This window comes from Protomyctophum parallelum, assembly GCF_964188405.1.
Source record: "Protomyctophum parallelum genome assembly, chromosome: 9".
Classification (NCBI taxonomy): domain Eukaryota; kingdom Metazoa; phylum Chordata; class Actinopteri; order Myctophiformes; family Myctophidae; genus Protomyctophum; species Protomyctophum parallelum.
The window spans coordinates 37,789,163-37,804,627 of NC_139706.1; the positions used below are offsets into that span (position 1 = coordinate 37,789,163).

Below are 15,465 nucleotides of genomic sequence, written 5' to 3' on the forward strand. Positions count from 1 at the left end.
GTCAGAATGGGTTCATCAGACCAGTGTGTGTCCGGCGGAAACCTCGTATGAATCTGATCTCAGGTCAGAATGGGTTAAACATTCTTCCTGATTTATAACTGATTGTTTAGGTAGCATTTTTCATTTGTATGTTCGCCAGATTTGGTAACCTCTTGTGTGGGACAGTTGAGAACCTCTTGAGTCTCTCAGGCAGTGCCTGCAATTAATGTTTTGTTTGATGGCTCCTAGTATAAGTCAACTAAGCAATATTAAGATAATAGGTTAATAACGTAATTGTTCTATAGTCTCTCTATAAAAACTTTTGTATCACTACTATTATTAGTTAACTTCAGTAAACTTCAGAAGAATACATCTGGAACCTCAATCTAAGCTTTTCCGACGCTTGTAAGATATATTCTCTGGAATAAACCCAAATATAAAATTTAATCTGTTAATTGATGTAATGAATTAATATACTGACAGATGGATATGGACTGGTATTTACTAGAGAAAAATAACGCTATCACTGATAATGCCGATGTTTTGTTGATTCTGTCTTAGCTTTTGTTTTGGTTCACTTATCTATTAAAAACAATGTTTAGCTTTAATCTTTGAAACCAAGATCAGGTCAAGAAATGGTGCAGCAAGTTTGTTTTTTTATTGGAGGCTGACTGATTTTGGAAATTATACATATACATTGTGTGTGTGCGTGAGTGTGTAGTGTGTGTTTTGCATTGTATTAATTATGTTTTTCTTTTCAACTTTACTCTGCACAGGATAAGGGCCTCAGATGTCATGGCGAAACAACACCAGTGTGATATCATGTTCTACCCTCTGACTGTCTGAACATAGGAGGGATGTGACCATCATGTCAGGCTCATACTGTGCCACTCAGACAAGTGACAGGCCCTGAAGCGACTTCTTAATCTGATGACATGGATGGTTGATTGTTCAACTGTTCCTGTGAGCTGTTTGTAAAATGAGTGAGCAAGGAGAGCCCATTGTCCCAGGGGAGATGAGGAACAACAACCAGCGGGACTGCAGTGTGACATCTGATGGGGATGCCAACGCCAACGAAATCCAGGCAGGGGAAGGCAGCAGGGGGACGGGAGACATTGGCACTACTCTGTATGGGTTACGGAGTCAAACAGCGGAGCAGGACAAGGTCATCATCTGGGGCACAGACTCCCAGTGCGACGACCCAGAGCTGGCTGAGTTTGAAATGCTGGAGTGTCAGGAGCTGGAGGCATACCTAGTGGGGGAGGGAGAGGATTATGTCGGGCTTGGAGAACGGAAGGAGCTTCATGGTCAGCCGGTATCACACAGTGGGGATGCAGCAGAACCAGCAACGGACAAAACTAACAAAGAAGAGAGTAGGGCCATTCAGTGTGGTGCCAGTGACCAGGAGACCAATGCCTCTCATGTCTCTGAGAGCAGAGGAGGTGCTGGATGTGTGACCAAGACAGAGTGTGGTTCTGAAAATGATGTCTTTGTGACATGTCTGTCCACCTTGTCCAGTCTAGGGGGAAGCTTGGCCAGTGCCTTGGACACTGCAGGCCAGACACATACAACAGATTCCTGGCACATTGTATCCAGTCCTTACCGGACGATCTCAGAAGACCTGACACTGGCCTCTCAGTCCTGCACCGTCTCAGAAAGAAGCGAGGTCCCTCAAAGGGCCGAGCGTCATTCACTTCCCTCTGCAATAAGCACAATACAGACGAAGGATATGGATGTGAATCGTAATTCCACGTCCACGTCTCCCTCTGAGGAGGCCATTTTAGAAGCACAAGTGACCAAAGCAGTTCCTCAAAATATAGCACACATTGAGGATGTTTTTGGTGAGCACAACGGAAATCTTAACCAGGCATATAAACTGGGACATGCTACTGTGGTAGAGAGAAACGGATGTCATGGTCAAGGAGGCAGCTATGCAAGGACTACTCAAGACTGTCGTACTGACTCTGCAACAAAGTCACAGGAAGAAAGCTGCAAAAGAATTGATAAAAGCACCCAAGCAAATGAGACCCTGAACAAAAACCATAATCTGCCTAGAACAGACACAAAGGCAACACAATCATCAATTGAATCCAAAGCCATAAAGAAACAAGGTTCATTTGATAGAAGTTTAAACAAACAAAACTCATTTGACAAGACCTTGAAGAAACAGACCTCCTTTGAGAGTTCTTTAAAGAAGCAATGCTCTTTTGAAAACTCCGTCAACAGACAGGGCTCTTTTGAGAACTCACAGCAGCGTTCTAGAAATTCAAGCCTGGAGCGGAGGAAGCCATGGGGAAGTCCTAGTCGACCAGTTACACCTTCGTCCCCCAAAACCACATGTTCCCCTAACAAGAGGCCCCCTGTTTCTCCGGCCAAGGTCCAGGGCACCAGAGCACCCAGCTTGGAGCATAGTGACCCCTTCCAGAGAGTAATCAGTGGAGTCAAACAGCTCAGTAAGGTGAGCAGTAGCATTCCGAAACCTGTTACACCCCAACAGAAAGAAACTGAGACTCCTCGTAGGTCCTCTCCCCCACAGAAGCCGAAAAATGTTCGTCCAAAAATCATCACCTATGTCCGGAAGAGTCCTCAGACAAAGGGCCAGGTCACAGAAGCCCCACATGAGGCTTCTGCTCTACCACTTAAACTGTCCTCTTACCCCAGTCCCCCAGCTCATAAAGAACCAAACGTTGAGCCTCAGCTCAAAGCCCCGCCTGTACTCTGTTCCTCCAACCTGCTGTTTGACAAATATCGGCAAGAGATGCAGAAGACGGGCTACTATCCGGCAGGCATATCTGTGTCTGGCACGAAGGCCACACACAGCACTGTCCCTCGTAAAAGTAGTGACAAATCTGAGAGCTTTCATGGAGAACTGTCTGAGAAATATCTACAGGAGGTAAGAGAAGTATTGATGATTTTGTGTATTATCATAATTTAAGTGTGTATTACTTACATTTTGTGTCAGTTTCCCTCCTTAGACAGCCAATGGCTTTTTACAGTGTCATTAGTTTATAGTTTCATTGCTGAAAGTCTAATAAATGTTCAGTGTTGCAGTGATCATTTGTGATATTACTGTCAACAGCACCCTCCTCAAGATGCAGGCGGTCACTTTCGCGCACCCAGAGCCCTCAGGCCTCAGCTGGGGCTGGGGGCTGTCAACAGACAGACTTCAACCAAGTCTAGGGTACCTCAGACGGGTCAAAGGGCAACGATGGCCCTCAATCAGTCTGGCCAGGCAGCTGGAGTGTCCACCCATGGCTACCAGGACCTGACAGGTGAGACCATTCCACAGTTGTTTGAGCATGCTTTGTTTCATTTGTTATTCAGTGATAATTAGAAGAGGAAAAATAAATAATAATAATAATCTGGTGATAATTAATTTGATTCTTTATCCTCCTACAGCCATTATCTGTTTTGCAAAAAATAAAAAAGCCTATCCTTTTCTACTACACAGTAAAATTAAACGATGATCTCTTTAATGGATTTTATGGCATATACTGGAGACACAAGAATGATGAGAGCTTATTCTTCCATACTGTACTGTACAGAGTCATTACCAAGCCAGTGTTTTCTGAATGAATGGTCAAGCTATTATGGGAAAGTATTTGTGTAAGCACTTTCCCTGCTTGCTATCAAGCACCAGAGTAGAGTAGATTGTAGTGTATGTTAGTTATTAACTCAGAACTGTATCCAAACTGGGGAGGTGAATGTGTCAAAGTGGACGTCAGATGGATGAACTTTAAAGATCAGTAGCATTATGTTAATTGGACATAATCAGGTATGTCAGAGCGGGTTTATCTGACTTGCTGCGTCTTCTTGTGTATCTTTAGCAGATCACAGGCGGCCAGGGTCAGAGACCACCCCCAAGGCCCCCCTGATCAAACCGGGCCAGTCTGGAGTCTCTGGACTTCGACCCCCAGGCTTCTCTGCCCTGCCACCTGCCCGTCTGGCTGCCTTCGGTTTTGTCCGCAGTGCCAGCGTCTCCTCTGTGTCCAGCAACCAGTCCAACGACAGCACCCATAGTGACCCCTGCCGACCCTCTCAGTGTGAGTAACACATCCTTTACATAATGTTTAAAATATATTCTCTTTATACATGTGTTTCCTTCCAAGTAAAAGGAAATAAACAATATATAGAAGCTTGGAGATAAATCCACAATATTTATAGATTCAAAGAAATATATTTCTCTCCTTGAAAAAACAAATATTGTTTAAGATTAATATTTCGGTTACTTTTGTCTTCTAACTCAAGGACCTGAATCACATTTTTCAGTGTATATATATGTGAGTACATTGCATAATATACTGTGCATGTATCATTATCCCCTGACTGACTACTGCAGCATGCAATCTCAATCAAATCCAGTTGCTCAGCTTTAATCTGCCTCCTGCAGTCATCATTTGAAGGAATCACTAACTGTCAAATTATATTGAAAAGCGCATATGTCAAATGGAATCTCTCTGCATGAAGGACCTGTTACAGGACCTCAAGCTGTTTTGGGTTAATAATCTTTAATACACAGTACACACAGTTGTCACAGAGGACACTTGCTATTTACACGAGGATGGTGTTCATATAAGACGTCAAAATAAAGTATCGTTTGCTGCTGAAACCACCTCCCAGAGTGGAAATCTTTCAGAACGCCGTTTCCTATGGTCTCCATATAAACAGGCAAAACGGTGAATCCGCAAAACTTATGACATCATGGCTCACGTTGGCTCACAGGGCATATGTTTATTACATTGATGCAGAGCCATATAATTATGATATAATGGAGTTCCTGAACAAGCCTCCCTCCTCGCCTACAAAGTGCTGCTCATCAGCGATGTGATAGATAGATAGACGGCAGCCGCGGCAGCAGCGTTTATGTAGCCTAATGTATTATAAAATATATACCATCCCGTGGCGCGCCCAGAGCCGTGTTGCGCAGGCTTGCGTGAAGGTTTCTTCTTCTTGTACGTGGGTGACCTGTCTATTTGGCAGCCCGTTATCGCCACCTAGCGACAGTATAGCATAATAGCACATCATATCATAACGTGTGCGTTCTCGTGTAAAGGGTAAGAAAAAATGAGAACGCAACGGGACTTTGACGTGTTATATGGAGATGGTCGCCGTCTAAAAGAGGCCTTAAACCTTCTGTGTAAAACACCCCCCTGTGAGCCAGATTTTTTGGCTCATGGATGTAATTTGGAACGTCTTAACAGGCTGTGCTCTTCTTGGCTCATACATTCTTGGCTCATACAGTACCTCCTTAAATTTTTAGCGGCTCACACCGTGCCATATTAATGTCTCACAGCTTTGATTGGTTAAATTAAGTATAAAATGCCCAGTCATGAGCCATGTCTTATACAGTTTAAATTAGGCTACATTTTCTGTTCTGTTACAAATGTTCTGTTACAAATGTATAGAAAACAAACAAACAAAAAACTGTGAGTGGTTTGTTTTTCCAGCCCTCCAATTAAGGTGGTTGCACACCTTAATGTTCGGAAAACCGATGGAGAAACCTTTAGTCTTGCACACTCCTGTTCCACTGCAGGTACAGTACAATAATAAGTGCTGATTCAAACCAGCTATTGTCTGCATATAAAATGCTGACATGTTATAGAAAAATGTCCTCTACCTGCTCTCTTTATTATTAGCTTCAGACGGAACGCCTCCGTCATCGTAACTGTTTTTTACCTAAACTACTCCTTACTACTCTGTTTTCACCAAGTGGGCAGAGTGATCCGCTCCAATCGGGGCAACAAAAACTATGCCTACACCTAACCTTAATCCTAATAACATACTTTGCAACGCATTTTAGATAAGATAAATAAGCACCGGGATTCGTCTAGTGCTTAATCCGGTAGGAAAGAGAGACTCATGGTGCTCCCTGTCTTCTATGGTGCTTCCTATGGTTCTTCCCTATCTTCTATAGTGCTAATCACTGTATAACCAGGAGGATAGGAGTTTTTCTGATAGTGTATACCGATTTGCATGATGTATGGATACAATCTGTACGAGTAATGTAAAGAAAAGTGTTTTGGAAAATGTTGCCTCACAGGCAGATGTGAAAAATGCAGGGCAAAGGCTTTTCCTTGGCCTCTAGGGAGTGCGCATACAAAGTTGTAAACAAATTGGTGCAGTTATAGGTAAAAACATGATTCGGGCTGTTATAGTGCCACCATGAGGCTGATTTGAAGAAAAAAAATGAAGTGGCATTTCTTCCTCAGCATAGTGGGAATGTGCATGCGTAATTTTACAGAGATTGCATGCTGTGTTTTGAGCCATTTTGTTCGAAACGGGCCAGTCATGCAAACTTTAGATGTCAATCATAGCCAATCAAGATGGAATATGAAAAATTAAACAGATCTGTGTTGATCACATGACTATAGAGATAGTGTATACCGATTTGCGTGATGTATGGATGAAATCTGTATGAGTAATGTAAAGAAGTGTTTTGGAAAATTGGCCTCATGGTGGCGCTATAACAGGCAGTTGTGAAGAATGCAGGGCAAAGGCTTTTCCTTGGCTTCTAGGGAGTGCACATACAAAGTTTTACACAGATCGGTGCAGTTATAGATTAAAACAGGAATTGGCCTGTTATAGCGCCATCGTGAGGCTGATTTGATTTTTTTTAAATGGCATTCGTCCTTGGCCTAGTGGGATATTGCGTGTATAATTTTGCAGAAATCGCAAACTGTGTTCACGATTTGTGGCATTTTGTTCGAAAGAGATCAATGCTGCAAGCTTTGGAAGGCAATCTTAGGGGATGGATTATGGGAAATGTGACAGATCCGTGTTGATCACATGACTATAGAGATAGTGTTGGCTATACCGATTTGCGTCATGTATGGATAACATGTGTATTGTGTACGAGTAATGTAATGAAATGTGTTTCGCAAATGGTGGCACTATAAGAGGCTGTTGAAAAAATAAATTGGGGCAGAGGTTTGTCGTTGGCAACCACTCTTGAAATCTCATTTAAATTCATGTGAATGGAGTCTGGACTCTGGTTACGAGACTACAGCGTTGGCAGACAATTAGCTGAACACGGAATGTGATGTATGAATGTGACGTATGATGATAAGAGCGCCCCTCACTTTACATGAGTGTGATTTATTTATTTATTTATCACTTGTCAAATAATTTCAGTTATCAATGTTTATATAGCTAATTGTGTATATTGCTTTTTTATTTTTGGCCTTATTGCTGCTTGTAGTTATATTTAATTGAATTGACTGGACATTCCAGTAAAACACTTTCATGAGCTTATTTGTGAAGAGACATATAATATCATATTTAGGTTCAGATTCCATCTAGGATCAATCTTGACATGATTGATCTTAAATAACTGTAGATTAAATGAAAACATTCATTTTAGAAGGTTATGAGATATAATGATGTGTTGTGAGGAAAGGAGACATTAACATTTGTGTCAGATTAATTCTGACAGTAGTGGAGGTTGCATTGTGCTGAAGCATACTGCACCATTCTGTGGATGCTCACAGCAAGGGGTAGACTTTTGCATGTGGGATAGAAACATACATTTGCCAATGAGAGTCAAATACAAACCCTCCCTCAGCCAATCAGCTCTTGCCTTACCATCCATTTCTAGTGGGTACTTTGACCGGGAAAAAAAAGGCATCTGCTGCTTCTCCCAGGTGAATAGGTTCCCTAGCAATAAGACGACCAACTGTGCTTCAATTATAATTTGTGGGGTTCACAAGGCTGCAGGCATTTTAAGCTCCAGAAAAAGCTTGTTATTTTCTTACCCACCGTATTATGCTAATTATGTTATGTATAACTTGAGCCAAAGAAGTAATGCATATTGATATAGCAAATCACAAAATGGTAGGCTACAGTCTACTGTACATGATCAATCCAAGAATTGGGGCATAATTTTCCCTGTGATTTGTCTGTAATTTAACCACTTTCAACCAGGTATCCATATTTTGAGCTGCCATTATACAGGAAATTGAAAATAGCCTATGTACAGTACAAGCTCACAACAGTAGATAGTTTTGCTATTTGTCTTACAATTAAGTATATTTATAGGCCTTAATGATTAAGGCCTAATTAACCATTAAGGCTTAATGGTACAAGGGCTATGGTCTTACTTCAACTGAAGTGAAAGGTGTAATTTCACTAGATAATACAATTTGTACTGTGGTGCAATTAATAGTAGCAGTGCCACTATGATGTTAAGTGCATGCAGAGCCTGTGCAGTATTTTATCAGCCGGTGTCTCAACCCACCGTGTTGACCAACCTGAATAATAAATAATATATAAATCCAATGACATAAACATCCTCCTACTCTACCCTGTGTTTCTTCCTGACTGGAGAGTACAGGGTTCTGTTTCAGTAATGTTATGGGAGCATGCTGGTATTGATTCAATAAGTAGTGCTGCATATTGTATGACAGTCATTCAGAGGTTCGGTTTGCAACTCCAGCATTTACAAAGTAATTTTAGATGATGGTGGATATATATGGATATATCAGGTGTTGGAGTCTTTTGTTAAAAAGGAAGTTCAACAGAAACTATACACTATAAAGGGAAAAGGTTGCATTCATAAAACATGTTTAAGTGGATGGAGGGTTTTCATTCTTGCGTAAATGTTATTTCATACTGGGACTAGCATGACCACACTCTTGTAATGATGCAGAAACCTTTAATGTCTCCACAATGCCAAAGGCATACCACATATTAAAATGTGGTCATGAATAATTTAATTGTATTTATCTTGCCTTGATCATTTGTACTGTACAGTTTGGAAGAAAATACAGTACAATGAATAGTGATAATACCTTCTCTGATGGGCCTCCGTGCTACTATTAATTGCACCACACTACAAATTGTATTATCTAGTGAAATTACACCTTTCACTTCAGTTGAAGTACAGCCAGCCCTTGTACGGTTGGTCAGTTCAGCTGATAAGGCGGTCACAAGACGACTCACCCTTTTTCACCAAACACGTGACTCAACTCACCCCAGACATCTCACCCCGAAGGCCGGACGACTCACCAGACATCTCACCCCAAAAGTCCGGACGACTCACCAGACATCTCACCCCGAAAGTGAAGACAGCTCACCCCGGTGATCTGTCTTCACTTTCAGGGTGAGTTGTCTCGGGGTGAGTTGAGTGTTTGCACAGAGTGTGTGTGCATACATTTGATTACCCTTTGAGCTCTTTTTGTATAGTTTACTGAATATACCCTTTGAGCTCTTGGAGTGGTGCAACCACTCCAAGGAACAGCAATGTCCGTGTACACCTACCTACCTATGCGCTGTGCCAGAGAGAGATAGTGCTGCGCTGTTGCCTGCTAATGAGAGAGAGAGAGAGAGAGAGAGAGATAGGAGGAGGAGGGGGGGAGGGGAGTTGCACCACTCAGTTCACACGGGTGTGATTTTTTTAATATAGTTTACTGAATATTTCACAATAATATAACACAGAGTGTTGCCAGTTTCATACAAATAACAATAACAATAACAAGTAAGTGTATGCAGCAGGACAACTGTGGATACTACAGAATAAAACAATACAAATATAATCATTATCGTTATTATGAACTACTATTTTACAACGTTATGCAATTTGTTCTGTTAGCACCCTCACCTATCACCCTCTAGGCCTACAGACAGTAGGCCTATTGAACAATAGCATGTACAGGGGAGGATGCTAGATTGCAATTTGTTTTAATTACCAAACACATAGTAGCCTACGATTGATGTACCAATCTGATGGGTCTGTTAGCACCATCCCTCACCCATCATCCTCTGTGAGCTGTCTGTATTGAACAATAGCTAATGAACATTCTTCAGACAGCAAAAGGCAATAACAGCTTATTTAACAATGTCTTAGTAATTTATACTGTGGTCGGGAAATATTAAGGCGAGCTGTCCGCGTCTCTTGGGCGAGCTGTCCGTCTTTTCCCTTTACTAACTCGCCCCCGCAGGAAAGTACAGACAACTCACCCCGCCATGTCAGAAAGTGAAGACAACTCACCGGGGTGAGTTGTCCAGTATTCGATAAGGCACTGTCTGTATGAAGAGGATTGATTTCACCAAAGGTTAATGCAATTACAATGGAGCTCCCCTAAGTTACCATAGGTTCTAAAATGACATGCATTACATAACATGTCTCAACAGTCATGATCATCATCATCATCATCATCACTATATGAATCTTTACTTATACATTGGTGCTTAATCCAATACAAGCCAATACAAACTACTGTAATATTACTACTATCATTCCATGCATTTAAGATACCACAGTTCAAAGCATTAGTTGTAAAAGGAATTATCTATTCCATTTAACTTTGATAGACGGATAAATGGCATTGCCACAAAAGCTAAAGTAAATTAATAGTATAACACAACACGTTTCATTAGCAGGAAATTGAAAACAATGTTAATTTTCAGATTATTGTGTACTGTATCAATGTATAGTTTGTATACAGGTAAAATGTCATGTTAAAGGAGAATTTCAGACTAGAAGGCTTTCTTACCTTTATTTGTAGTTGTTACGTCCCCACCAAAGAGGTCCAGGTGTTATTTTGTGCAAAAGTGCATTATTGGCTATTTCCCCTACCATAAGCCCTCAATGAAATTAATTGTATTGAATTGAATTGAATTGGGCATTGGGGTGTTGTGCTAATTCGCTTATTTCCATCGCTCAAAAATCATTTTTTTGTATATATCCTCTCTTCATAATGTAAATAGTATCCCAAGCGGCACACTTATTTTGATGGAAATAAGCGAATTAGCACAAAAACCCTACCCCTATTGAGGGCTTATATTAGGGAAAATAGCCGATAATGCACAATACGTGGGGACGTAACAACTACAAATAAAGGTAAGAACGCCTTCTAGTCCAAAATTCTCCTTTAAATGAGCTACCATCAAAGACATGACAATAACACTGATGACATGTTGTCTCCTCTACACTGTAGATCCAAGCAATAGCAGTGAGGACATTCCTCTCCACAAGGCCCCAGCGCCCCCCAGTGATGCTTCCTGCACTCCCACGCGCAGCAGTCCCCAACCTCCCAACGCCCCCGCTCCACAGCGACGCAATCTGGTGCCCCCGCCTCGGTGCTCTCCACTCGGTATGTCTCCTCAACTCACTGTGTGTTAGGGCTGCTATACATACATACATACATACATACATGCGGTCTAGCTTAACTTGGACTCAGGGGGGTGGACGCCTCTGCCTTGCATAGTCCCCAGTGAATAGGCAGTTTGCCCTTCACTGGTAACCCTATTTTGGACTTATTTTTAAATATATGAAGGTATTGCGGCCAGGGATTTTTACAAAAAAGCCCCCCTTTTAAAATACATACACACATACATACATACATTTTAGAAGTTGAAGCAGTTTTTAAGGACCCACTTTTAGGCCAGTGCACCAGAGCAAGCTTTTGCCTTTTTTTAAACCCTACCCATTTTAACCAAATACATACATACATACATACATACATACATTTTTTTAACTGCTCCGGTTGCTGTGCACGGTTTCTAGGGCCCGCCCACACTGTCTCTTTCTCCATAGCCATTAGCTTCTGTTTTAGCCTCAGCCTTTGCACGCTTCTTTCTCTGAAACTACGGCACTATCCGTGGTTTTGAACTAATCGCCGATGTTCAGGGGTCTTTTCTGATTATCCGGTGAGCACGATTCAGGAGGCAGGCGGCACTCATTGTGTTAACCACTGTTAAACACTTAATTTATACTTTAGCTACGTTGTAGCTTTTTTTTCTTTTTGTTTTAAATTCATAAAAGATATTACCTACAGTATATGACCAAAATAGGAATTGATTATTAATCAATTATTTAATTGAATTATCGAGTATTTTTTTATATTGTTAGATTAATTGTTTTACACCTAGTTGTGTTGTGTTGTGACTCGTGAGTTGTCCACGACTCTATTTTTGTACGTGTGCATCTTTAGCGCACTTTGCTATCTGTAAGGACAACATATTGTCCCTCCCGTCATTCAAGGTCATTCTGACTGCCGATCACATGATTAGAGATGCAGTGCATGTCGTGGGGGTGTGGGCAGGGAGGAGCTTAGCTGTGGCATGCACATGTTGGTGGTTGTTGAGACAGACGACCGTCATACCTCATGGCCACTGACACAAACCAGTGTCGCTGTGACGACAGACTCACACCTACTCACAAGCATTCTCTTGTATCTGTCCATTCTATAGAGAGGAAGCTTCCAGCACTGGAATGACAGCTCTGTAACTACCAGACATGTCATTCTCAGAAATGGCTGGGTGCTGAATGTGTCATTTGTCTTTGTTCAGTGCTGTCCTTGTTTTACATAATGGAGTTAGGAGCCAAAGACAGCTAACGAATGCTGGGTATGTGAGAGGTGGTGGTGGGCAGTGTAACTGAACCTGCAAGGAATGTCACTGTGCTACTCTGTACAATTGTGTAATTGGCTAGTGGTAGCCATTGGCCAGGCCACTTGTTGCTAACGAAGAGAAACTACTGGAGTCAAAGAGAAGGGACCACCGACCTATGTCTATATTAATAATAATAATAATAATAATAATAATGTATGCTTGTTAACATGTTTGTGAACAACAATGTTAATGTTTTCAACCAGTGAATTTGAAATCATAACATTGTTGATTTAATTTATGCCTTACATGAAATGAATTAAACCACTTTAAAAACATCTTCTTCCTAAACATACCAAACTGTTAGTAGGCTACTGTAACTTTGTGAAGGTAGCTGATTTACGACCAGCAACCTTCACAACTGAGCCAAACTGAACCAAAGTTATTTATTTATTTATTTTCACTATTGTTTACATTTGAAAATTCTACACGCAGGCCTACAACCGCCGCCCTATCATTACTGTACATGCCTGTACTCTTAATCAGTGGCATAGTACCTTTATGATGAGTACAACCTCTGCTAATGATGGCTATGTTTTTGTTTCTTTTTTGCTTTGAAAGTGCATTTGAGACATCTAGTGGCCGTAGAGAGGATTGTAGTATAAAGCAGTAGGAATTTGTCAGCATGATCATAAATCAGGGTTGCTTATAAAGGATAACTGGAACAGCAGCTCCAGCTAGTGGTCACTCTACTATATTGATTTCACTACTTCTATTATTTTTCTATACATACTGACTTTATAATACATACTAGGCTCTCATTGCCTTGTGCCTAATATAATAATAATAATAATAATAACCAGTGGCAGTAAGGTGTCTTACTTGTTATAATAATTTTTAAATCTATTCTGTCTTTGACCAGTGGAGGTCATTGAGGACTGGTGTGATGTGATCCCTGCTTCTGGTGAGCAGGCAGTATTGTACATACTGTAGAATTTTGGGAACCTTGTTGGTGACAGGCTATTGCAGTAGTCAAGTCTGGATGTGATGAAGGGCAAGGCATGGATGAGTGTCTCAGCAGCAGTGTGTGTTGGGCTGGGACGGAAGCGGGCAATGTTACGAAGATTAAAGAAGGCAGTTTTTGTGATCTGGTTGACCTGGGACTGGAAGGAGAGGATGGGGATCCAGGATGACACCAAGGTTGCGAACGTCGCTGGAGGGGGTGACAGTGGAGCCATCGATATTGAGGGAGATGTCATGAGGTTTCAGTTTTATTTCAGTTGAGTTTTAGAACGTTTGTTTGCATCCATGTTTTGATGTCGGCCAGGCAGGAGGTGAAGGTGGAGTGGGTGATGGCAGTGAATCGTGATATGGTTGCGGAGGGGAGGAGTTGAGTGTCATCGGCATTACAGTGCAAACTGAGGCCGTGTCTGGGTGGCCAGCTGGTGGATACTGTTCATTTTGTCCTGAAAGCTTAAGAAAGTTAGCACGCGATTTCCAATTGACCCTATTTTCTCCTATACCGGTATGTTCTTTGCTTTAATAAAGTTTTATGTTTTGTTTCCTGTAGTGTAAAGTGTCTTTGAGTACTAGCACTATGTACTGTAAAAGCACTATGTACTGTAAGTCTGATGTTTAATTATTATTACTCAGCTTCTAGAAAGGATGTAATGAAGGATACAGAGATGGTACAACCACCAGCATCTTCCCCCAAACGCTTTGCAGTGGTTCCTCCCAAGCCTCAGTCCCCTGGTGAGTGTACAGTATAGACACAGAACGTATCAAATTTCAGCATGCATTTGTGGCTCAATGGTGATAAATACAGTAGATCACTGAGCAACACCATGACCATCTTTGTTTTCCCCTACCAAATAATGATTGTCACCAGCACAAAGTATTGCCTGTCCTCTTTCTCTCATTCTGTCAAGGTCTCTCATTGCTAATGTAATGATAGTCTGCTGTTGTCATAGAGACCATGCTAGCTGCCATGCTACTCTAGTGTAGGGCATAGTTGGCTGCTGAAATGTTGCTGTTTTGGTCAGGTCAGATTTCCCATTCACAAGTCAGCAATTTCTCCTTTTGTCAGAGACAAGACTATAATATATGAAATGATGATGTATATGTGTTATACAGTACAATATTACAGGAAAATGTAATAGAAAATGTGAATGTAAAAGAGCTGATTACTAATCATTATATATAAGAAAGACAAACGCATAAATGAATGTAAAAACAAAAACAAAAGAACAGATCTAGCTATATACATCTACCATCTCCACTCTCTCTGTCCTATTTGTCTGTCATGATGATGACTGACTATACTTTCCATGCTCTCTCCTCCTGTAGTCCGTGGGTCATCTGCGATGGGCCGTGGTACTGCCCGGACTGAAAGAACACGGGAGACAGAGCGCCTTCTGGTCCAGCAACTGCAGGAGCGCTGTGAGGAGCAGACCAGGCAGCTCCACAACCTCCAGGCCCAGCTGAAGAAGGCCTCCGTTGGCCTAGAGGTCTTTGCCATCACCACACAGCACTTCTGTCAGAAGGTAGGCTACCCCAGGTCGGACCTCATTTAAATACTTCTCCATATGTAGGAGTGCAACCGTTAATCAAACTAATCAATTTAGTTGATTATAAAAATAAATCACACCTGAAGTGAAGTGAGGGACACTCTTATCATCATACATCATCATACATCATACATCATATACTGTACAGTACATCACATTCTGTCCTCAGCCACTCAAATCATCACAAATGTCATTCCGTTCAATCACAATTTGCGTCTTCACTTTTCTGCCCTCACTTTTGTCTTCAATGTTTGTGTTTACATAAACACGGAAAGCTGGGCATAGGAGCCCTCAAAAATGACATGATACTGAACAGATCAACATGGGCACGCATGCACCTTGAGGAGGCACGCAAGTTGTGACTCCTTATTTAGGCGGAGGAGAAAATTCCAGTATCTTACTGCCTTAACTGTCTAATGCTATGGTGCCAAATTGTGGTTGTTTTTAAGCTTATATTTAAATTAAAATAGTTCATGGATCGCCTTGGCTCATTTTGGTGCCCCCTCTGCACTGTGGTGCCCTACGCACAGTGCATGCTGTGTGTGTGCATAGTGGCGGTACTGATACTGACCATTTTTTCAGACATGATACT

At 41.6% G+C, this 15,465-nt stretch overlaps 1 protein-coding gene across 1 annotated transcript in view; it reads left to right on the top strand.

The window, feature by feature from the left end:
- Positions 1-958: 958 nt before the first annotated feature.
- The window catches only part of mtus2b (microtubule associated tumor suppressor candidate 2b), a gene marked incomplete at both ends in the record, with an annotated part of 32,916 nt that continues 18,409 nt past the window's right edge, over positions 959-15,465 (top strand). The window contains 7 exons of the mRNA XM_083773251.1: positions 959-2,872; positions 3,059-3,251; positions 3,807-4,022; positions 10,914-11,069; positions 13,229-13,270; positions 13,960-14,058; positions 14,653-14,849. Coding sequence (XP_083629377.1) covers positions 959-2,872; positions 3,059-3,251; positions 3,807-4,022; positions 10,914-11,069; positions 13,229-13,270; positions 13,960-14,058; positions 14,653-14,849 — 2,817 coding nt within the window. The remainder of the gene's footprint in view (positions 2,873-3,058; positions 3,252-3,806; positions 4,023-10,913; positions 11,070-13,228; positions 13,271-13,959; positions 14,059-14,652; positions 14,850-15,465) is intronic.